The sequence below is a fragment of the Apodemus sylvaticus genome, chromosome 2 (assembly GCF_947179515.1).
Source record: "Apodemus sylvaticus chromosome 2, mApoSyl1.1, whole genome shotgun sequence".
NCBI lineage: Eukaryota > Metazoa > Chordata > Mammalia > Rodentia > Muridae > Apodemus > Apodemus sylvaticus.
In genome coordinates this window covers 129,101,062-129,126,748 of record NC_067473.1, presented here as the reverse complement: position 1 = coordinate 129,126,748, position 25,687 = coordinate 129,101,062, and the positions used below count along the sequence as shown (strand labels likewise).

Genomic DNA, 25,687 nt, shown 5'->3' with positions numbered 1-25,687 from the left:
GGACACATATATGAAAATGTCACAGGGAAACCCATCTTTTTGTACAAGACATATATAATAATAAAAATATAAAACAGGAGCTAACAGAAATATGCTGAGCAACCTGTAATATGACGGTATATAAACTGCTTAGGAGATACTTTAAGATTTCAAGGGAAATGGTGATGGTTTCTCAAAAGCCCCGGAGAGTCCCCTGATTTAGAATGAGTGTGCTACACTCATTTCAATCCCCATTTTCAATGAGACTGTGCGACATAGTTCTCAGACCCCCATTTCAGGGCAAGTGTGTTACCGTGTGTTATACACACTTCTGTCCCCAGTTTCTGCATGAGTGTGCTACACACTTTTCAGCCCCCACTTTCACACTGACTGTGTACATGCACACTGTTTGTTGCCTCATAGCACTGCAAAATGGGTTTCTGGAGAGACTGTAGTGACAAGGCTCTCATGAGCATTGGTATGGATAAGGTAAGGAGGCTTATCTAATCTAATGATAAGGTTTCTATAAACTGTGCAGTGTCTAGTAGTACATGTCGGGAGTCTTAAAAATCAAACAATTAGTAAGCTGTTTAGACATAAATACTCAATATACTGTTTGGGTGTGACCAAAACAGTAGGTATTTCTTCTGGGCTCAGGATGGGATGAAGAAGTTACTAAAACATTAATGGTACCAGAAAGTAAAGTTTGTGGGGTGGAAGCAAACGTTCTCCAGGCTCTGAATGAGCATCCAGAGTTCTGGGAAATGTGACCTACCTCTCTCTCCCTTGCAAAGGGAGACTGTTATCTTTTAATTCAACACAGAAGTCCTCATCTATAACATGAATACTGTCTTACCATGTATACTTTCTTACTATTGGCTAAACTGTGCTCCTAAGTCCATGGACTGAAGTCCTAGCTCCAATACCTCAGTGGTGAGCAGAGCAGCATACAGGATCTTTGAAGATGCGATGAAGGTTAAGATGAAGCCAATCCTGCTGACAGGGCTGATCTGCCACCAAGCCAGTGAGAAAACCAATCCCTGCTATCTAATCTGTCACAGTGGCATTAGCTAACTGACACACCCTGTAAGTCTGTGACTTTTCAGATCTCCTCAAGATGCCTTAGAACCATGTCATCCCCTCCCCTCTCTGACTTCTGATGAATCCCCATATTCCTAAAGTGAACATCAGGAATTCCCTACTGACACCCCAGTTCTTCTGCCAGATGTTAATGCTTGCCAGTGTTTGTGATAAAACAATATATTAAAATAAAATATAGGTGGAAAGCATGTCCTTTGTATAGGAAAAGCACTCTGTGCATGGCATGGCCTCTCTGCCTGGCCAACAAGTGTGGGGGAAACCATGGCTGGTCTGTGCTCCAATGTTTGGATCTGTGAGTGCCTACTCTGGAAGCAGCATGAGTCAGAGACACAGGAGCATACGATGCCACACATGTGTCTGCCTGCTCCTTCAGACCAGCTCCAGAAACAAGCTTCCCTAGGCACCACGCTAAAGCCGTGGGCCATTTAATAAAACAATTCCCCTGATAATAAGGCTTCCAGTTCTTTCTTCCATGAAGATTTCTGCATGCACCACTGAGACTGAAATGAAGGAAAAGCCCCAGGCCTTGGCTGAAAACACAGGCTCCTGTAACTCCGCACCAACACAAAGAGTAGCAGTGCAGTTCGTCTTTTCAAAAAAAAGGAAATTAACTGGGGGATATGCAACCATATTACTGTACTCCTCTGTATTCTAACTAGAAGTGTTTATCAACAAATTTAAATACTTACTTCAGTTTCTAAATGAGCTGTTAAGCCTCATGGAGAGCCCCAAGGCTTTATGGTATTGTGTAGAGCTTGCCTAATTAATGTTTTTTTTTCGTATAACCTACAAAAGTGGTAGCTGACCTCACAGTCAACAAAAGATAGTCAATGGGACACTGCAATGGAATTTTCAAGGCCAAAACTCCACAACATTCATATTTAAAATGAATATGTAAGTTTGGAACCTCAACAAAGCTTCTCCTTAGAAAATGTAAGCAAGGAAAATATCTAATAAAAAAGAAAAACTGTCTATATTTTAATCATTTAATAAGGAAATAATGTAAGCTACCTTATAAACACATATATTAAGTACCAGGTACAATATACCTAAGGCCATTTTATAGAAGAGATATTACATAAGACAAATAACAGATTAAAGGAGGGATAAGGAGGGATGGGGGCAGAAAGATGCTTAATTTACATCTAGCCTCTGTTTATCCTCCTGGATTAGAGGAGGACTACCTTCTGCCTCCTTGCCCCATACTGAGGATCAGTGCAGCCACAACCAATGTGACAGTGTGTCACTGTGTTAACTTACAGGGCATGTGAAGTGTTCAGGAGCACCGGGAAGATGAATACCATGTGTACCATGCACCAAGTGTACCATGATGTACACTCGCAAGCAGAGTGCAGTGTAGATTCATTCACACTGAGCACCCCTGGTCAGGAGTACTAACTTCTGCCTGGACGAGGCTTCTCTGATACCCAGACAGTACCTTATGACCTTCTTAGCTGTAAGAAGTGTATACATGCCTCTTATGAAGCTTGGAGGTCAGGGTAAGATAAAAAGTCCCCAACAAAAATGACAACACTGTAGGGGACAAGACACTTAACAGACTATAATTCAGAGGGTTGCCACAAAAAGCCCTTGACCTGGGCTCATCCTCTGGGCAAAGACCCTGCAAGCAAGTCAGATTTACCAATCTGCTCACATCGTCCAAGAGTGATGTCTACAAACGTGTCATTGATATTAGTTTGGAATTGCCAATGTTTTACCAGCAGGCAAACTCACAATTATGGGGCCAACAAACAGGAAGGAGTCCCTATATTAAGGCAGTCTCCAGCTCCTCAGGGCTCACTACATTGTCCTTCCTCTTGTCCTGAAATCAGTTAACATGGCACAGGGCGGATACCTGTACTCTGAGCAGCAGATGCCGGTTAGCATGCTCCAGCTTCTTCTGTCGGTTTTCAAGGTCCTTAGCTCGTTGCTGTTCTCGTTGCAACTTCCTGATGTAGTCCACAGAGGCCTTGAGAATTGTTCCCTTATTCCACCGCATGTCCCTGTGATAAGAAAAGACAATGGATTGTTTGGTTTTCTGGAGTCTAACTTCTTGAGTTCTTTATATATATTGGATATTAGCCCTCTATCTGATGGAAGATTGGTGAAGATCTTTTCCCAATTTGTTGGTTGCCGATCTGTCCTTTTGATGGTGTCCTTTGCCTTACAGAAACTTTGTAATTTTATGAGGTCCCATTTGTCAATTCTTGATCTTAGAGCATATGCTATTGGTGTTCTATTCAGGATAGCTAAAACTATTCTCAACAACAAAAGAAATTCTGGGGGAATCAGTATCCCTGACCTCAAGCAATACTACAGAGCAATAGTGTTAAAAACTGCATGGTATTGGTACAGGGACAGGCAGGCAGATCAATGGAACAGGATTGAAGATCCAGAAATGTAAATCAAAACAACCCTGAGATTTCACCTTACACCAGTCAGAATGGCTAAGATTAAAAATTCAGGAGACAGCGGGTGTTGGCGAGGATGTGGGGAAAGAGGAACACTCCTCCACTGCTGGTGGGGTTGCAAATTGGTACAACCACTCTGGAAATCAGTCTAGCGGTTCCTCCAAAAACTGGGCACCTCACTTCCAGAAGATCCTGCTATACCACTCCTGGGCATATACCCAAAAAATTCCCCAGCAGGTAATAAGCATACATGTTCTACTATGTTCATAGCAGCCCTATTTATAATTGCCAGAAGTTGGAAAGAACCCAGGTATCCCTCAACAGAAGAGTGGATGCAAAAAATGTGGTATATATACACAATGGAGTACTATTCAGCCATTAGAAACAATGAATTCATGAAATTCTTAGGCAAATGGATGGAGCTGGAGAACATCATACTAAGTGAGGTAACCCAGACTGAAAAGATGAATCATGGTATACACTCACCAATATGTGGATATTAACCTAGAAAACTGGAATACCCAAAACATAATCCACACATCAAATGAGGTACAAGAAGAATGGAGGAGTGGCCCCTTGTTCTGGAAAGACTCAGTGAAGCAGTATAGAACAAAATCAGAACAGGGAAGTGGGAAGGGTTGGGTGGGAAAACGGGGAGGGAAGGGGACTGATGGGGTTTTCGGGGAGTGGGGGAACAGAAAAGGGGAAATCATTTGAAATGTAAATAAATATATCAATAAATTTTAAAAAAGAAAAAAAGAAAAGACAATGGACACTTTCAGGAATTGGGAGTTCAAAGAAAATTCAATATTTGATGTATAGTTGGAAAGGCAATTGCAAATACGTAATGGCTAGATCCCATTAGGTGCTCACCCCACATTGGCTACTGGTCACTTATTTGGTATATACTGTGTTACTTTCTCCTGATGAACATTCTACATAAGGTGGAAACATTGTGCAGATGTTAAAACCAGTACAATAAAAATTCCATCTACATCACAAACCTCTCATTAGGCGAAACCAATTAATTTATGTACGTGGATTACTATATCTTATATATAGCTGGGACTATAAAGATTTAGTCACCAGTGACTAAGGATGAGAAGAACCAAAGTCCAATGAGAGCCCACTACTTGTTTATAGTTTGAGAACGCCATCTTGAATTTTTATCATGAATTAGGATGGGTATCATCTAACCTCTCTCTGCATCCATTTTCTCATCTGTGAAATAATGTCACTACATGCTTTTGAGCATCCTTGTAAATGAGTAATTGAATCAAAGGAGATGCTTTATATGAACTTGAGAATATCGATCAATACTGGACCAAGTACAGTGTCAAGTGTTTAACACAATAATGGCAACCGCCACCGTTAGAAACCTGGCAAGACACTGCCCTGGATTTCCAGTCTCAGTGGCTACCAACAGTGTGGCTTTCAGACTCATCATTATGGTCCCAATGTACTAAACATGGATAAATGCCAGCTTATCCATAAGCTAGGGTCATTTGGGAAGAGGAAATATCAATTCAGAAAATGCCTCCCTCAGATTGGCTTGCAAACACATCTGTGGTAACATTTTCTTGATTAATGACTGTGATAGGTTGGCCCAGACTATATGAGCTATGATTCCCCCCCAGGAAGATGGTCCTGGGAAATATAAGAGAAGAGGCTGAGCAAGCTTTGTAGAGCAAGTCAGCATTTCTGTATGCCCCTGCCTCAGTTCCTGCTTACAGGTTCCTGCCTTGCGTTCCTTCAGTGATGGACTATGATTGGAGCATGAAAGTCAAGTAAAACCCCTCCTTCCCAAGATGCTTTTTATCAATATTTTATCACAGCAATAGAAAGCAGACAAGGACAAAACTACACTAAAAATCTTTGAGTACCCCAGAACAAACAATGGAGAATAAACTACATTTATAGAAGTAATCTTTCCAATCCCTTTAGTAGACAATTGTCACAGTGATGACAATAGTGGTGATAAAATAAAAATCACTCTGAGGTAAATAGAACTGTCAACCCTATCACCTATAGTTACTAAGAGCTGATCAGAGTGTCACGTGGAATAGGTGAGGGGCAGACCATTTAAACGAGCCACCTGGTCACTGATTCTCACATGGGTTGCCTGAGGAACAAAACAGACATTCTCCAAGGAGAAGAATAGCTACAGTCCCCCACAGAAGTCCCCCAGGGTCCCCCAGTGTCTGAGCATCAAAAATGGCAGCCCAGGGAGGTATCCCAGCATACCCCGAGTAAGCACTGTGACCAATTCTCAAAGCTAAAAAATGAAAACAACGAAAGCTGTAGCAGCCAGCCAGAAACACAACTGTAATGGACCATGCCTCATACAAGCCACCAAAGAGAGGAGCCAGAGCAGGGCTTTCTTAAGCCAAGCTGTTGGCCACTCAAATCTCAAGACATAATTCTCTCAGATATGGGGGGGGGGGGCTGGCATGTGCTAACTTGAGACTCAATCAATTACGTTTCTTGGCTAAAATAGATTCAAATGTTGTGTTTTGGATATTTTAGAGAAAGCCTCTTTTTTTTCATGGGCAAGTATATATGTTCCTTAAATATATAAAATCAACTAAAGCACACTGGCTCAGGGGAAGGAGCTGGGACACTAAGTGTGTCTGTATTTCAGTTCCAAGGCACACTCCAAATACCTGGTTTAGAAAACTCATAGTGTAGTTTTATCTTAAGACAATGTCCACCAATGCAAACTCCCCATCAGCTCCTGTTGTACTCATGTAAGCACTGCATTACAGTGGAGGAGACATGTAAATCTAAGCTTACACGGGAGCCCCCTAATTTCATAATCTGTTACTGAAGAGATTTGCATGCTACAGTTTTAAAAGAATATGCTAAAAAAAAAAAAGAGGGAGAGCTGATAAAGAAGAGGAATTGGGAATTCAATTTCAACTATCATGCAAGACTGACTGTAGGAAATGAAGGTCACAGCCTTTAGGAGGATAAATTTGTGCAGCACAATGGAGAGGCTGGCTGACTCCAGCTAGAAAATGCCTCTCCTTGAAGCCTGGGAAACCAAAAGTGTTAGGAGACAGAAACGGCTGCACATTCATCAAAACCACCTCACAATAGGTAATGGTTTTATTTTATTTTGCTACAAATTCCCCGACAATAATGTGAGTCGTGAATTTAATAAGCCTTGAATGAACAATGCTTGATTGCATCTTTACTTTTTATTAGATAGCTAAAAGGTCATATTCAAAGGCTAATTTCATAGAAAGCCTGTGGGGGCCATTAGAATATATACATCCCCCCCCCCAGCTCTTCATCTCAAATGGGCCAATTTCTAATGGATAAAAATTGTATATTTGTTGACCAGTTTGCTGACGTAGCAGATAATGTGGTAAGAAAGACTTGAAAATTATCTGTTAGCTGTTATCTCCAAGAGAGGAGGCGGAGAGGACCAAAAACTGAAATGGAGATCAGCTGACTTGTAGTTTGTAAGAGGATTAACCATTGCTTTTCTTCCCCCTAGATTGGTAAAACACACAAAGAATATGCAAGTTTTCATAAAAACTACTGACCTTTCTGCCTTCCCAGTATCACTGAACTTAACATTCCCGGTGTCTGCTCATCAATGCCTACTTGGAGATGCTACAGAGTTGAGGTTCACACATGCCACACATGTATGCCTTAACAGCTTATTGGGACCTTGTTCTGTGACCATGAAAGCCTGCCTTAAGCCTGAGCAGCTCAAATTTTTTTGCCGAGTTCTCAGATTCTCATAAACCCTATTCCCCACATTCAAAGCTAACTAGTTCAGCGCGTATAACTCAGTACATTTCTCTTGAAATTTTAGTTTGGTGAAATTAAGCAGAGGAAATGCTTAGAAAAGGAAGCAAGGGGTGAGGGGAAGAGAGAGGGTTCTTTAATTTCTCATATGAGAAAACGGAAAGGTGTGAAAGTAGATGATGCAGATTAACATGCAATTGTACTCACGGATCATTTGACTTGGGGATCAAAGTACCTAGTTCCTTAATGCGGTCATTTATGTTAAATCTTCTTCTTCGTTCAACTTCAAGAAAAGAGCATGGGAAAAGGCCATTAGTGACTGTGGGGGCAGGGGCGTGGGCGCACATACACACACACACATACACACACACACACACACATACACACACACACATTCAGCACATCTCATTAAAGGCAGTGCACACTGACTTTACCAGCCAGGAGTTCGTAAACTTGAGCCTACATCACCCCGCGCTTATCTTGCCTTTTGCTATAAGAAGGGATGGGCTGCCTTAGGAGTGCCCTCACTTATGAAGCTCTTGGGTATGCAATTTCCCTCTTAATTCTATAACAGCCCTGAAGATCCTCAGCCATACATCAAAACTGGACACATCTGTATTGTACTTGTTTAAAGAGGAAAAAATTTCGGCTCATAAAATGTGTACAGATCTGTAATGACACAATTTAAAATGACTGCAGTAACAATTTAGCATAACTTGGGAGGCACACACCCGCTCCCACACAGCAGCAGAATTACTTTTGATGCTGAAATTTGAATTTTACATAATTTTTCTGGTCACAAGATATCACTCTTGTTTGGATTTCCTTTTACCACTTAAAAATAATAACACATTTAATTTTGCTCGGGAGATATATAAAAACTCATCTTCTAGCCCAGGACTGACAAAAATAAATATACAAGTTACACATGTAATTTTAGATTCCTTAGTGGCCATGTTAAACTAGTAAAGGGAAAGACATTAAATTAACTTTAATACTCCATTAAATTCATTTTCTATAAGCCATTATCATTTTAACAGGTAATGAATATAAAAAAATTAAATTAGAAGGTGCACATTCTTTTCTTCACACTAAGCTTTCCAAATCAAAATATTTTACACTTCAGCATATTTTTGGGTGGAATGCTAAGTATCAAGCCCAGGGCTTTGCACATGCTCAGCAAGTATTTCACCAGGCCAGCTCCCAGACCAGCACAGCCCCGTCTGAACTAACCAGGATTCGGATGCTCTGGGCATTAAATGGCAAGCAGCTCCCACACTGGACCGCGCACATCTATACCAGGCATCCTGCAAGCATCCTCATCCTGTAGTCTATACCCACCAGAACTATCATCCTCAGGGGATGATGACCTAATAAGATGACAGTAAATGTTTTCAGTTTACCTAATCTAACAAATAAATCCGAGTAAGATAAGGTCTAATAAAATGAGTTTACTTTAAGTGCCCTAATATTTTATTCATATCTGCCCCCTAATATTTCACGTGTGTAGATAACTAATGTTATCTATAATTTTCTTAATACAAATAACCATGTCTTCGCTGAGCAATTATTCCAATGATTAAATATAAATATATTTATTTATATTACATATATACACAAATATATCTATATAATGCTAATTCCTAGTATTAAGAGTTCTAGAAATATAAGAAACATACACAGAAATACTATATGACAGTAGATGGTGCAGATGAAGCGAAGTTTAGACACGAGACCTCACAGTTTTCAGCTCAGCTTCTCTGTACCTCAGGCTAAATGGTAACTTGCCTCATTAGTATTGACGTCCTCTCAAATGTCTAGGCTGGAACCCTGAAATCAGCTCCACACCATTCTTCCTCTCATCTTCTTCATCTATCATCTAATACCTTCTAATATTTCCTGACTCTCCTCTGGCACCTCTCCTGTTTCCTGCCGTGGAGTGCCACCCCTTGTCTGGGATATCATCACCATCTTTACTGGCACCGGTGAGTCCCACAAGCCCACGGCACCCTCTACCATTTGACCAGGGGGGAGGGGCTCTGCGAAGTCCCAAGTGAGGTCATGTCAACCTGAACCCCACCCCATCGCGTTCCATTTTATCCAAGGGAAAGTCAAGTCCTTGAGTCAAGTCCTACAAGGACCTGGTGGGCCTGCACTGCCCACATCGCCCTTTGTCCCCCTTCCAGTGTGACAGCATCTTCTCAGGCAATGGGCCTGCGCTCGTCTGCTTTGTCTCTACGATGCTGTCTGTCCCACATCCAAGGCAGATAGATATGCACTGGCCGTCTTCCTCTGCTATCCCCTCTGCCTAGAACACTCTTCCTCCAAACCCCTAAAGAGCCGTCTCCTCCTGTGAGCAGTAATTCAGGTTCACCTATATGAGTTCCCAGGCCATCCTATTCTAAGTGACCCATGACCCCCGTGCCTATTATGATGCTATGTCACTGGGAGCCACCTCTCCTTCTCACAGAACTCTGAATCTCATACGTATTATTTACCTATTATTTGTCGCCTTTGCATCCCAGGCAACCACACGCGCTGGCATTGTAAGCGTAACAAGATTCTCTTTATTAAAATATCCCACACCTGCCTTCTCTCACTCCCCTGCATGCCTCTGGGATCTCTTGTGTCAACGTTTAGAGATGCCACAGCTACCTTTTGGGTAGGATTTGCCTCTTCAAACATTTATTATAGAAGTGATGTGACATTATAAAACTTTAAAAAACAAAACACCCTAAAGTGTATGAAGCTAAAGGTCAAAGAAATTCTTACCATTGCTGGCATCCACATGCCCGGGCAGCTCTCACAGACAAGCTGCTTTCTAGATCTTGGCCAGTGGACCCACAAATCCAACTAGGTACATCCTTCTAGTGTGTCTCCTTTCATAATGATATCTATGGCTACCCTCCTTCTTCTCAGTGATCAGTATGTGGCACCTGACATCTGACTTGAACACGCCTACCAGTAGAAAACCCGTTTGTCCAGTTGCCCCAATAGAAAAGTTCCTTGTGTCAAACTGGAACTTGATAACTTGTAATGGTGGAAAGAATAACTAAATACCTTAAGGCATTCACTTGCATGTTTCAGCCAATATTTTCACAAGCTAAATCCTAGAAAGGGAGGCCGGAGTCAAGGTCAACAGGACCCTACTACGATTTACTTCCCAGGAGTCAGACAAGACTTGGAGACTATATTCACAGCATTCCAACTGAGAAATGAGCCCATCTGCAATTTACTGACAACATTGAGTGAGGGCTCTATGGGGACCTGGTTAACAGGATCCAACTTCATTTCCGACATCTCAGTTATGTGGCGCTGACACTACACCATTATTTTATTTCTGGGGAGTTTTAAGAGAAAGATGGACTTTGAGTAAAATTATTAGAAATCTGGGGGAAAATTTTAGGCTGCAAGCTCAGATCTTTAGTTTTAAAATGAGGAAAGCTTCTCTTGTGGGAAGGGAAGGTGGGAAGGGCTGTGCTGCAGCCCTGAGGGACATGGCTGATGTGGGTAGGTACCCAGGGCCTGCAGCCCTGAGGGACATGGCTGATGTGGGTAGGTACCCAGGGCCTGCAGCCATGAGGGGCGGGGCTGATGTGGGTAGGTACCCAGGGCCAGCAGCCATGAGGGGCGGGGCTGATGTGGGTAGGTACCCAGGGCCTGCAGCCATGAGGGGCGTGGCTGATGTGGGTAGGTACCCAGGGCCTGCAGCCCTGAGGGACATGGCTGATGTGGGTAGGTACCCAGGGCCTGCAGCCATGAGGGGCGTGGCTGATGTGGGTAGGTCCCCAGGGCCAGTAGCCCTCCTCAGTATTTTTCAGTACCCAGCATAGAGAGGTCAATATAATGTTCCCAGGTCAATGGACTTGAGAAAACTAGCAACAATACAGCAACACAGTGGCGAAATGGCTGGGAATTGAGAATTGAGTTACAACATAGAATAAAAACTATGTGGCAGTATTTAAGAAATAACATTAATTCTTACCACACACTGCTCAGGTAAAACTAGATAAATAGAAGGCTAGTAGCGGCAGAATGTGCACACTCTGGCTCTAGGCATTAAAGCACAGGGAGTTTACACTCTCTCTGTGCACCTAGCTCCCTAGGAAGGTCGGGGAAACAACAGCTACCTGAAAACTAGACGCCAGCTCCCGGCTCTTAGAGCAGAGAGGGGCTCTTCTCTCTCTCAAATCGAGAGCAAGGTTTCTAGACAAGACTCTCGGTCTCAAACTTCAGTGGAACAAACAGCATAAAAGGAGGCCCCGTGCTACTCCTCAGTTCTAGGCCCAGCCTTATTTTCACTGTGTAGTCTCTCTTAAATGTGTATCTGAAACATAAAGCCTTCCCAAACATTCTAATGTTACATCATGTTTTATAGTAACAGCTAAACATAATAAATTTGAAGGGCTACTTCACCCACGACAACCTTCTCTGTGTTTCTCTCCTTTTCTTTTGTCTTCTTTTTTTTAACCTTGAAATCTCATCGGAAAAGGTTATCTCCAAATTCCCTTTTGCTAATAGGCTCCAATGTGTAGTACTTATAATTGGGTAGTTGGGATCAACTCTCTCTCTCTCTCTCTCTCTCTCTCTCTCTCTCTCTCTCTCTCTCTCATATATACACATACATACCTACTACCACAAACAAACCAAAATAGTTCTTCAAAAATATAAAACTTTGCCTGGCAGTAGTGGTGCACGCCTTTAATCCCAGCACTTGGGAGGCAGAGGCAGGTGGATTTCTGAAGACCAGCCTGGTCTACAGAGTGAGTTCCAGGACAGCCAGGGCTACACAGAGAAACCCTGTCTCGAAAAACCAAAAAAAAAAAAAAAAAAAAAAAAGGAATATATATATAAAACTTTGCATCTCTCCTCTCTATATATCTCTATATACATATATATATACACATGTATATATACTCTCTGCTCTATCTCTGTACATATATACATATGTGTATATATATGTGTATACAGAGAAAACACATATGTAAATGTATGTATATTCTGAAATATATATATAAATGGATATAGTTTGGTCTAAAATAAAATCTCTCTGGAATACTCTCACTAAACCTTTAACAAGAGCGATATTATGTTTCCTGTGAAGTTGCTGGAATCACCCTTTTGACACACGAAGAACACTGACTTTAATGTCTGATGCCATGGACATAAATTAAGCAAACTTACTCAAGTTGTGATTGTCCTTTTTCTGCCTCTCTTTAGCCAATGCTCTTGCTTCAGACTCTGTGGGGAAAATACACGCTGTGCACGTGAATGAAGTCATTAGAAACTGGAACTTTGAGGGACATAACAATTTAAATTACAAAGCATCTCTTCTGAACATTTGAAACTTAACTCACTGGAGTCTAATGAAAATGCTACTTTTTAAATTACACTTTCTACAGGCTTCTGCCTCTTCTAATGCTACATACAAATGCCAAAGCTCTGCAAAGTCAGTTTCTACAAACCAGATGGCAAGCCACAGTACACCACATCCACACACTAGTACTAAAAAGAATGAAATAAATAGAAACTATTTGATGTCATATCATTTTTAAAATTTACTTTAATTTTAATGTGCTGTGTCCATGCACCATGCATGCAATGCCCAAGGTGGCCAGAAGAGGGCATCAGATCCCTGAGACTTGAGTTACAAGTGGTTCAAGAGTCACCATGTGCAGTATTCTTAAACACTGACCCCTCTCCAGCCCCGGCCCTTGATAGCATGTTCTATTACTCAGAGTCAAATTTTATTTTCAAATAACTTTCCAGTATTTTATGCCTTTGTAATGCAGTAACATGGAAACTGCCTGGGAATGTTTCTGAATCTGTTTTCATGGCCTCTGACTAAGTCATAAGAATGATTTGTTGTTGTTGTTTGTTTTGTTTGCCTTTTGAGAAAGTGGAGTCAGGTTCTGTCAGCAGCGACTAGAACAGGATCATGTCACGATCCTTGGGAGTAAGTATGTATTCACTACTTGTCTAGCTATAGAAGTGCAAGTTAGGAAGGGTCTAGATATATTTGGTGGCAATTCCATTTGAAAAATTGTATTATATTTTAGTGTTAAGAGATCTTTTTTTGTCATGTGAGAAAAAAATAAAAGTATTAAACAAATTGTACTGTTTATTGATTTTGAGACTTAATATACCATGTTAGTTTCCTTTCTAAAAACAAGATATATATATATATATCTCACAAATATAAATACCCATGTCACACTGCATTAAAATAGACAAAGAGAGGCTGTGCACTTAATGTAAATTAGTAAATATAATTAAGAGGACATTTATTACAGCCTTCTTGGTCTATGTAAAGCCACACTGTGAAGTTCATACCACAGTAAAGTTATCTAGTGACCTATTTCCAGAATGTAATCATGAAACACCTAAGTTCCGTGCATATGCATGAGTGTATGGGTGTGCAGACAGAATTAAAATTAGAATCTCCCAAATTCAGATGGTCAATCCCAACCATTCTCTCGATAGCTTTCTCGAATGGAAGGATAAGAAGGTTTGACTGTCCATTGCTCCTTTATGTTTTTTATCGTTTTGCTCCTGGAAGTTTTTGCTTATTAATAAATTATCTTTTAAGTCCCAATTAATACTTTCGGGAAAAACTGTTATTCCTATGTTAAACTTTTCTGAAATATTTTTTGTTGCAATGCTTTTGGATAGGACAGCAATCTTTACAACAAATCCATACCCCATATTCTCAACTCTACCCCCAATTCTGCAAGAGGCAAGAACTAAATAATAAAAAAGGATTTGGGGCAAGGACCATAAAACTCACCATGGTAGAATGCTAGTTCTAATACAGTTTCTGTCATGTTTTATTGGTCAAATGCCTCCCCTAAAGCATCAAACAAAGTGGCAAAATAGGTAATTTCACACTTGCCTCAAGAGCAAACATTCTGATGGCTTCATTTTATGATTTATTTCTCCTTCTATAATAAATCTCTTGCACATGATACAGGAAAAGGAGGAGAAGGCATCGAAAGATATAAGAAATAAATTCTTACTCAATCCCAAGTGAGGACTCAAATGGAAAATTCAAAGCAGGATCCCCTAACTCAAGTCTCCAGGGGCTTGGTAAACAAGATATACGGCGGGTAGGGGAGAAGCACTTTCCAGGGGAGAGTACTGCCTATAACCCTGTCCCAAAGGGCATGGACAAAGGCTCTCAGCAATCCCTGGAAACCAGCAATTTAACGGCTTAATACTGTATATTAAATTACTGTGCAGAGTCTCCGGAGCCACAGACACTGGAAACACATCCACTAGCTGCATAGCAAACATTGATGTTACACTGATAATGCTCCCCGATGGGGAAGAGGAGAGAGTATCATAGTAAGAAGCCTAAACACTAGGTACCTACCTGTGAGCTCCCTTTTTATGTTGGGAAGGTTGGCTGGACAAGAGTTGCTGATGGTAAGGCCTGGGGGTGGCAGGCCCTGGTTGCTGTACAGGTCGATCAAGTTTCCAGAGACAGGTAACTAGACACAGACAAGAAAAGCAATGAGTTGTTGACTGACTGCAGAGGTTTTTTTTTTTTTTTCTCCCCAATAAAACTCATACTCTATTCTGGGCTTTATGGAAAGAACACTTTGCTATATAGATTTTTAAAACCGGAAAGTGTGAGCATTCGCACAGACTTACATGATCTGTTTATACAGGGAGTAAAAAGAGCAGCCCCACTGGCTTCTGTCTGGTGGGCGCATTCCAAGCACGTAGGCCAGGTGTGACCTGCCGCCCAAAGTGGCAGATGTCCCATGGGCGCCAGGTATTCCTGTGAAATACAGGTCCACGTGTGGCTTCCATCAGAGGACTCTTCTCTTCCTCCGTCTTTCACATCTCCCTACTTTTCTCTTTTTCTCTTATAAAGAAAAGCAACAGCAAATATTTCCCTTTTGCAAAGTGGTGTCCTTAGGGCAAAAGGAAAAGCTGGCTTCCTTGAGATTGAAATTATTCAAAGAGCCACAAGAGGGAGCTCAAAGACTTTAATAAAATATTTTCAGCCTTCAAGAAAGGATTAAAGACAAGCCTTACTAGCTTAAATTACATAGAGGGGTGCTGCTGTCCCCTCGGGGTCTCCTGGGATGTTTTAAAGCAGCAAACTCATTTTCATTTTTTCTTGACAATGATGTCCCAGTCAGACATGGATTTCCTCGAAGCTAGCTGGAGAGGACGGTCACAAGTTCTACGCCCTAGAAATCTTTCTACCCAATAGCTCTGCGTCACGCCTTCCATCCAGGGCCCTCAGCATTTCTAGGCGATTTCAAATTATTCCTTGATACCCACATCACAACGCTTTGTAGATCAGCCTCCACTCTACCTGATCATAAGCTCTCTATTATGTGTTAGACAAGTAATTTCAGAAAGCATCTAAGAGGAATTAAACCATGGAGTGACCCAGAGATATACAGCAAGGTGGTACTCAGCATACAGGATGGGTCAGCTTTACTTGAAAACTTTGGTACAAGAAGGGCTTAGGATTGTTTTTACTTCTTTATAATTTTGTGATGTTTATACACACATTTATCTTTGGGATAATACCTAGATGCAAACATGAAATTTATTTATATTTCATTTACATCTTATACATATTTGGCCAAAAGATAACTATGTAATATTTTTTTAGTTCATCAGCATTTAATCTGTGACCTAGCTCATGCACTTAGGTACTAAACTCTAAGGCAGCAGGTTGACACTAAAAATGTTTTGGATTTGGGAGTTAACAAAACGGCAGAGTGGGTAAGACATTTGCTAAGGCTGACAATCAGAGTTCAATTCCTGGGGCCCCTGTATTGACTTCTAAATTGACATCTGACTCCCATATCTGTGCTGTAGCACTTATGCACCTAAACACAAACACACAGACACACACACACAACACACACACACACAATGTAGATGGGTAGGTACGAAGGTAAATGATAGACAGACAGATGGATAAAGGGTTGTAGAACTTTTTGGTTATTTTAAGTTTTAGATCCAGGAGATGGGAAACAGTTCAGTGGGTAAACTGCTCGCTGTTCAGGCATAAAGACCTGAGTTTGTATTCCCAACACTCACATAAAATCTGGGCACATATTTTTGATATCTCAGTGGTTGTTGGACAGAGAATCCCTGAAGCTTACCAACAGCCAGCCAGTCCAGCCTAATTGGCCAGGTCTAGGTTTGGTGAGAGACTGAGTCTCAAATATAATAGTTGGGAGACTTCTGATGTTGGTCTCTGGCCTCTGTATAAGCATGAGCTAAAGTCCTGGCTACTCTCTGATATGTGTGTTAGTAAGATTGTGGTGGCAGGCGAGTCAAGTGCGGGAGCCAGGCAGGTGGGCAGGTCTGGGGGAAATGAGTACTTATAGAATCTGCATAAACATAATACCCACACCCAGGCTGGGCACACATGCCAATGAATATGCACTGTGCTAATTTCAAATGTCCTTGGGCCACATTTCAATGCCTTCCAGCTAAGGCTCTGATAAAGGGAGCCTGATTATTAGCAGTCATTACTCTGAGAGGTTCTATTGAGAAACAGGTCACCTCAGGGTCAGCCTTGCTTTCTGTGTGTTTGATTTTGTTCTTGTTCAACTTAAGGGGATGTGAGAGGCCGTAGCATGTTTGCATAGAGCACTGAAAAGGGCCGGAAAGATGAAAGTTGCAAAAGCTACTAGGAACTTAAGTCTAGACACATTTCCCAGGTCCAAATCTTTAGTTTTAGAGAGACTTATGCCTGAGCATTAATAAGCCAAAAATGCAAATTAAAACTTGGAAACAGTTAGCTATAAGATTAATCCAGTGGCTCTAGAAACAGAAACTATGTGCGCCTTACGTCCTCATAAGCAAACTGGATGTGAACGTGGACTTCTGTTAAGATGTCCTCGTGTTAGAGGCAAATGAGAAACATGTGCAGGCACAACAAAGTCACAAATGGGCATAGTGACATATACCTGCCATCCAGACTTTAAGAAGCTAAGGAAGGGGGATTGGGAGTTCAAGGCCAGCAGGGGGCTACATGAGATCCTAGCTTAAAAATCCCCAGTCAAAACCAAGTGAGCCAAAGGAAAGCAAGTCTCTAGGTCATCAGAGAATGTACTTTGAAGAGAGGGAAGGGAAGAAAGAGGAGGAAGAAATGGGGAGAGGGAGAAAGAAAGGAGGAGAGAAGAAAATGGGGGATAGAGGGGAGCGGAAAGGAAGGGGGAGGGGAAAAGGGCAAGGACAAATTTTGCAGTTCTCTTTCTGGGTTAGAAAAATTCCCTTAGACACACTGTTAAGTTATAACCAGGTCAGAATAACAGCCCTGGGCTAAGAGAGGAAAGACACGCTCAGTTGGCTGATCTACTACATCTTTGCTGGACTTTCTATGCAGAGCGTTTATACCTCTGGACAAGATTTCACTTCCACACACAAGGGGCAGTGTGGACCCAGAGAGCCACAGTCTGGTCAGCCCAGGTGAAGACTAGATAAGGGTGCTGCTGCCTTTGCCCCAGCCACAGTCTTAACTGAGCGGACTGGTGCCTCTCACCACCAAGAGGAATATTTTCCCAAGCAAGTGATCACTGTAAAATGTTATTGTTTTTCTCTGTGGATGGGCCCTTCTCCATCTGAATATCAATTGCGCAGTTAACACAAGTAAACAGGGACTTTTATTCTTTGTTTGGGAGAATACAAGAGGGCCCTTGTGCCCTTGGAACAGTTACCTCTAGACCTCAGTTCCCTTAGGATAGCTTCCTTCCTACGGTTCTTTCCACTTTTTAAGAAGTCCTTAACTTGAAACAAAGCATTTCAAAGACTCAAATAATCAGCGAATAAAATGCCGAAACTAAATTTAACAGTCAAGTTCAACTTTACTGGGGTGGGGGTGTAAAATGGAATAGGCTGCATTTGGTCAGTTGTTCAACTTATAAAACTGAACCCCAAGATGATCAAGACCCAGTGGTGGTTCCTGCTTTGACAAGAGCCTATTAGGGACAGGCTACTTCTGGTGGATGAAAATGTCAAGTTCTCCCATCAAGTCAACTGCAGTTGATACAACACTTTACAGACAAGGAAACTGAGGCAGAGAGGTCAAATATCTCACTCAACAGTGCATGCCTAAGGGCTGGGTATGTTACAGCTCTGTGTAGGACCACTTGTGTAACATGTATGAGGAGGTCTGGGGTTCTACACACAGGATGGCATTTATTATTATTATTATTATTATTATTATTATATTAAATATTATTATTTATATTATTATAAATATTATTATATTTAAATAAATATTATTATAAATAAATAAATAAATAAATAAGTAAAATAAAATAAAAAGCACCTACATTTAGAGTCTGCTTCTAACCTCTACATAACGCTGTCTTTCTATCAGCAGAATTATGTCAGGACAAGAAGCCCTTGAGGTGGCACTTTGCCTGATCTAGCCTGTGACTGGAAGAGAAGCAAATATGGCAATGTGACCTTAACTTCTGAGGGTAGCTCTAGGATACTAATTACTTCCTGGTTTGGAATGGGTTCACCATTTCCTGTGGAAGATTGCTATGTGGGACTCTCCTTGACATGGCCACACTGCTACTCAACTGTGAGTTCAACTACGGTGATCTCTTCCAGGCTGTGAGTTCGAGGATAGAAAGCTTCCCTTTACAGCTCCTTTATCTTGCCCTGGATGCATCTATTGTTGACCTCAGAATTGAACCTAGGACCTCATGTATCCTAGGCAAATGCTCTACCACTGAGCTATGACCACAGTGCTCTGGATAGATGTAGAGAGATGCTGTCAACCTTGGGGAAAGTTTCTCAGGGCTGATTAGCTAAGGCAAGAACTAGACTTCAGTGTCAGTGTAGATGGAGAAGCACTGTATGCATTCTCGTCTATAGGAGCAGGTAGAGTCACATCAACTGTCTTTAGAAGGATTGGCCAAGCACAGTTCAGCTGGAAGCAAGCTGGTGCTAATATGCAAATCACTGTGAGGAGCACCATTGGTTATAAAGCTAGTGTTTCTAACACAGAGTTTGGAACGTTGTTGAGTCTTAATGAATATCAGCTGAATAAACCCACACAATAAAAAGTATTTGATCTTGCAATGAACAAATTACAAGGACTAATTTAGACAGCAAGGTTGAATACAGTTGTTTTCAAAGCTAAATGCTATTTACTCATTGTAATTTAAGAAGATAAATGAGTTAGACATAATTAGTAGCTCTTCTTCCTTTCAGATGTGGAAACATGGGACTTTACGACAGCAGGCAAGCCCACAGAATAAGGGTACGTCCAAGGAGCAGGGAATCTGATATTTTGTATGAATTTGAACAATATGCAAGAGGAAGTTAGTGGAGAGAACATTGGTTTGGATCTAGTGAGTTCAAAGTTCCCCATCACTGCAAATTTTATTTTAAAAATCAATGATAATATGAAGTGCATAATTTCACAGTACTTTTGCATGTGCCCAGGTATGCATTTATCAACCTGTCAAAAAGGACCACCTCCTTCCTCAGCAAAATCCCTTTGAGATGACCATGCTGTTGCTAGCTCAGACCTCAAATGTGCCTGTGTCTTTTGGTCTATTTTTAAATTCCCTAGTGGAAGCTTCCCACGGTGTCTTATTCATGCTTATCCCAGGATTCTGGCCACTGACAAAGCACAAGAGCATGAAAGGCAAGGGTCCCATGGGAGCCAAGGCGCACAAGGAGAATTTGGCACAGGCGCCTTGATCAGACCCACAGATCACGTGGTTCTTCAAAAAAGAAAATCACAGTTCAGGGCTAGAGAGATGGTAGGGTGGATAAAACTGTCCCATGTAAGCATGAATATCGGAGTCCCCAATACCCACATAAAAAGCCATGTGTGAGGAGTGATCTCGTCCTGAAAGCCCAGCACTTGTTCAGGAGGCAGAGAGAGATCTCCAAGGCAAGCTGGCTAGAAATCCAACCAAATCGGTGAGCTCTAGGCTTAGTGACAATCCTTGCCTCACAAATGAAGCTGTCAGAAACTGAGGGAGACTCCCAACGGCAGCCTCTGGTCTCCATGTGCTCACATAAGCCACCAGGACACACGTGGACACCACACAAAAGTGGCCACAAACTGAGTTTAGCTGGGCTGGAAAGAGATGCTAGCTTTTTAAGGGGGAAATCTTGAGATTTTGGGAGACACCACAGAAATTCAAAAACAGCTTGGACAGGATCAAAAAGAAATCGGTATATATTTGAAAACAACAAAAACAAAAACTGAATTAACTGAATTTTTGTGTTTGGTAAGTAAATAGGGGCTGCCTTGCTCCTGCCTGAGGGCATTTACTAGGAAAAGTTAGTAATTTTTTTTTTTTGAAACAATCTTAACTCTGTTGGGAGTAAAAAAAATCACACAATTCAAAAGTTAGCATTTTTGAGCATACAATTTCTGTTACACATATTCGTATTCTCTTTGAAACGGCACTTTTCTCCTTGAAGATGAGACTCCATACTCCCTCAGTACCCCCTTATGGCTTCTGCTTAATACAGGTTAGTCTTCTAGACAGCAGTTGTTGAAGAATGTGATAACTTACATCTTATTTCATGAACAAGTGAGCAGAGCAGGATCTGCTTACTGTCTCCCACAGGCTGCCTAACCCAGCGGTAACTCAGACAGCAATGGCGCCATCCCAACTCAGGCAGTAGCAACTAAAAGCAACTTCCGAATGGGACTTTTAAGTCTTTGGCAAGACAGGAATATAAATACAAATATAAGGCCCGAAATAGAATAAACTATATGGGCAAAACTGCAAGTCATAGAGGGAGAGGTGACCCATATATGCACTGTCAGCAGATGTAAATTCATGAGGACTGGCTCATAAACGCCAACTGGGGTCCGCTGTTCTGCGGGGGGAAGGGGACCTCAGCGGCTCCCTACCACCTGTGAATCTAGGACCCCACCTACAAATCGTATTCATGTTTTTAGGTCAAACTGACACAGCTTTGAGCAGCACAGGTCCCAGTGATTCACTGGGCTAAAGAGTTGGATTAATTTGCCAAAAGTGGAACCTTTTTATCAAAAGTGAAAAACGTTTAACAAAACTAAAAACTTTTTTCAAACATTGTATCATTTTATCAAAAGTGGCCTGGGAAGGTAGCTCAGTTTGATTTAGTGCTTGCTGCTGCAGGCATAAAGCCAGAGTGAGTCCAATCTACAGGCCCACCCCACCCCCTCAATAGAAGCCCCGCCCTGTTGGTACAGACCAGTGATCCTAGCACTGAGGGAGAAGAATCAGGCAGATCGTAGGGACTGTGGGCCAAAGAACCTCTCTGGACAGTGGCTCCCCTGCGAGGACCCCTCTCCTCAGAGTGATAATGTATGGTACATTAGCTGTGGTAAATTTCTAAGCCAGACAGCATCTCAGCAATGACATCCATCCAAGGTGGACATATGCTTTCCACATACATGGGCACAGTTTTGCATATACACCTGTGTACATGTATACTTGTACAAATACACACACACATACACACATGGGGGGAGAGAGAGGAAGGGAGGAGAGAGAGAGGAAGGGAGGAGAGAGAGAGAGAGAGAGAGAGAGAGAGAGAGAGAGAGAGAGAGAGAGAGCACCCGAGGATAAAGATCAGTGGCAGATTATTGGCATTGCATGTGTAAGGCCCTAGGTTCAGTTCCCAGCACTGAAGAAAAATACAAAACAAATAAAATCAAGACAAGGTTGCACTTCTGCACACAGAGCATAATTACAGTGCTCCTGATAAACTGAGCAAGCTTCTTAATTTCTGATGTCAAAATTACTTACTTCTTTCCTATTTGATTACTAATAAATTTCTCAAAGAATCCTTGTGAGTAAAGTCAGCTCTGGGGTGGGGAGGGGTGGGGAGAAGGGAATGAACAGAGAATGATCTCAAGATTTTCTTGGAAAACAAAATAAAAAAGGCCATCGGTACCGTATTTGCCATTTGCAAGGCTGGATCCATCAAGCCCAAAATTTCTTCATTATAACTTGATTCCAGGCTAATGATGTCATCAATTACATCATCCATCTGTAGATAAAAAGAGCCACAATGAGAAACAGGTGTAAGGCCACACCCAAAAGGACTTTTTTGGTCCTTTCTTACCTAAAGCAACAGAGTCTAAGAAGTAATTATTCTGTCCCCAAGTAAAATCAAGATATTACTGAAACCCACTCACAGGAGTGGATGATAGAAACTTCACTTAATAACTAGCATTTCAGCCATTAGTAAGTATATCAAAAACTCAGCCTGGGTGTTTCCCTCTGGTACTTTATCAAGGGGGAGAGAGTTGGTACCAGCCATTGTTCAGGTGTAATGATGAGAAGCAGCTTAAAGCCACACCACAGAGCAAAGCTGGGCTGTGATTCTGTTGAACACTTTACCCTAGAAAGATGAGCCAGGAAACCCCTCTTGCACAAAAGCTACCACTTCCCTTTTCCTTTCCCACAGCCTTCGAGAAGAGAAGAAGGAAATATAGCCAGCTGGTTCGAGGCCCTTGCATTCCCACTGGGCCCCCTGACTACTGGCTGGATTGTAGAGTCACTTGTAGGGAAAACACCTCCTTGTACAGGTGCCAGTGAGCCCGGTGCTCCCAGAGGAACACACCAGGTTGAGGTTATCATTACAGTTGTGGAGCTGACATTCCCACTAGATCAATTTTATTGCTTAAGTACCAAAACACCAGTTAGCATCATAAACAACGATGATTACACGCGCATTGCAGCAGTGACAGCGTCTGTGGAAACACTTCCATGTAAACACCGTGGCTGGCTGATTGGGTCTGTGCCTGGGTCTGAAGAGTTCTGTGAGGATACACAGTGAACTCTAAGAATGCCCAGGGCACCCCTGAGTTCATGTGTACCTCCAATTACAGAGGTGAGGTTCCCCAGCATGATGAGGACTGGGTTCAAATCTAATTTCACCCTCTTCCTGGATAAAGGGCAAAGCCTCCAGTCTTCAGAAAGCTCAGTATGCCAATCTATGGGATGGGGACAATAATGTATATTGTCTCACTGGGGATGGATGAGATTTCTGGAGAAATCTTTCAAATGACTGAGAAAATTGAATGTAGTAAACATCTAATCTAAAGAATGAGTCGTAGTAAGTGATTCCTCTAAAGAATAACTGGTGGTCAGATCTGAATAGAGCTAGTATACTTCATGTTAGTGTTCATCCCTAGGCATATCAGCTTTACTTGCAATAGATGACTTTTTGACTGAGTTGATGAATAGGAAAATAAGCTGGGGACATAGAAACCACGTTTCTTTATAAATTTTGACTTCAGTTTTCGGAGAGCAAAATTAGTGTCCTTACTGTATCATTAAAATGGTATACATTTACAAAATACATAGTATATATTTTAGTATACATACATTAAAATATGTATACATTAAAATAGTTTACATTTATATAAAAGCAAACAAAACATTGTGCTGTTTATATTATTTGTATCTGATATATCTGAATAAGCACATAAATGTATAAATAAATAAATGCTTCCACTTATTCAGTAAATAGAGTGTAAATAATGATCTTCAGATACTTGGGGAAGTGCTTATGAGCTATTATTAACTTACTGAAGTTTAATAATACAGAGAGCAGGAGGTTCCATTTATAAGACAATGCAGAGATTGACACAGCTTAGTTTAAAAAATGTCTTAGACGACTGGTCCAATGCTATACAAAAGATGCTGGAGATTTATGCAAATTAACTAAATCATCCTGCATTTTTTACAACAATCTATGTATATTTCCCTCTGTTTATGATTGTGGGAAACTTAAGGGGCACACATATTTAATCTTCTTAGTTGTTACCTAGTCATCCATGAGTTACTATGAAGAAAAGTCTGTTCATAGATCTTCCTATCAAAAAGTATCAATGGGAGAAAAGGAGGCTATGAAGTCATCAGGAGCTTTGATCGTACACAAATATAGATTCTCACTCATTATCAAGTGTTACATCCTTGGCCTGCCGGGTCATTCAGTACCTGCATGCACGACGCTCGAGAGTGCGTGTTCATACCTGGGCACTCACTCTCTGCCCTGCTCTGCTCCTCAAACTTATAAAATGCCTGCAGAAACAGAAGCAGAGATAGTCCATGACTTGGATTTGCAAACACCTTTCAGCAACACATTCACAGGACGTTAGTGCCATAGCAATGGGATGGATGGAGCTCTCAAACAAGTAGATGCTAACCAAGAAACACTATAATGGTAGGGGACTTGGGTGAAGGCATATGGCATATATGGGTGGATAAGAAGTGTTTGGTCTGGGCAGAGGGGAAAAGACTTAGTCCCTCTGGTGACTGAAATAAACCAAAAGTTATGGGACAGTCATTTGTGAACTCACATTAACACTTCCACATTTAGTAGAACTGTACTAAAATGAGACTCCAGTTCTCATATTTTGGAAATAATGGGCACCAAATTACAGCAGTGCCCTCCCCCCCAATTTTATTCTCCAAATTTTGATACAAAAATTAGCTTCAGGGTTGGAGTCTTGTCTCTAATCCAGCCTCTATCACAGCAGAGACTGGAACCAGGCAGCCATTCATTATGAGACTGACTAGAATAGAACGAGGCAGACATCCTTATGAGAATGACTAGATGCGGCAATAAGCCTTGATCTTCCTTTAAAAATGCCATACCATTCAAATCCACCCATACATGGTCTACGTGTTTCTCTTTCTCCAACTCCGTGAAACATAAAAATAATATCCCAGACATTCACAGCAAGCAGAGCTCCTAAGCCTCCTGCCGCGCACCTTTTCTATTTTTGCTTTTCCCTTTCCACCTTCCCCTTCTCCTGTCTGCATGCTCACTGCTTCGCAAATCAGAAGGCATAGAAGGGAAGAAAACACTTATCTAAGGAAGGGGATGGGAGTCACGGAAGCATCCTAGCCTCCACGTTCAACTTAGAGCAAGTCAGGTCTCCTGCCGTGTGCAATAAACCCAGTAGCCTAGTGCCAGTGACCGGAGGCTGAAACGTAAATGGTCACACCAGTAAATCTAGGACAGAGGCCGGTGACTATGACCAGGTGGACAGAAAACAGTCCATTGCTAAGGGCAAGAGGAGTATCCCACAGACAGTTAGCGGAATGTAAGAGACGGAGGAGAAGAGGAGACGTGAATTACCTCTTTTTCACAGTTGGAGTTAAGAGTGAGCATAGCCATGGGGCTGTTGGGTGCGCTGCTCCCCGGCACTGGTGGCATGGCATGGTCGCCAGGCTGGTTTGGACATGGCGAGCTCAGGACTTGGCTGGCATGTTTATTTGCTAAAGTGGTAGAAAGGTACTGCTTTACCTGGTGCCTCTGGGCTTGCTGTATGTGGTACTTGGTGGGGTTTTCCAGGTGGGTCTGCACCTGAGCATGGCCGTGGAGGGAAGAGAAGATAGCAGTGTTATTCTAGGGTTTCAAGTAGCTCCTCCTGTAGCATACATCGTGACACTGACCATTCGACCAGT

At 41.8% G+C, this 25,687-nt stretch overlaps 1 protein-coding gene across 11 annotated transcripts in view; it reads right to left on the bottom strand.

Annotated features, from left to right (window-relative positions):
• Positions 1 to 25,687, bottom strand: part of Mitf (melanocyte inducing transcription factor) — a 216,807-nt gene that overhangs the window by 4,837 nt on the left and 186,283 nt on the right. For 3 of the 11 annotated variants that reach the window (XM_052174402.1, XM_052174403.1, XM_052174410.1), the window contains 7 exons: positions 25,359 to 25,586; positions 24,212 to 24,295; positions 22,158 to 22,253; positions 14,623 to 14,740; positions 12,435 to 12,509; positions 7,458 to 7,533; positions 2,936 to 3,083 (listed from right to left, as the gene is read on the bottom strand). In XM_052174402.1, coding sequence (XP_052030362.1) covers positions 2,936 to 3,083; positions 7,458 to 7,533; positions 12,435 to 12,509; positions 14,623 to 14,740; positions 22,158 to 22,253; positions 24,212 to 24,295; positions 25,359 to 25,586 — 825 coding nt within the window. Of the gene's footprint in view, positions 1 to 2,935; positions 3,084 to 7,457; positions 7,534 to 12,434; positions 12,510 to 14,622; positions 14,741 to 22,157; positions 22,254 to 24,211; positions 24,296 to 25,358; positions 25,587 to 25,687 lie in introns of those variants that run through there. The other 8 variants (XM_052174405.1, XM_052174406.1, XM_052174411.1 and 5 more) reach the window with 4 other exon arrangements.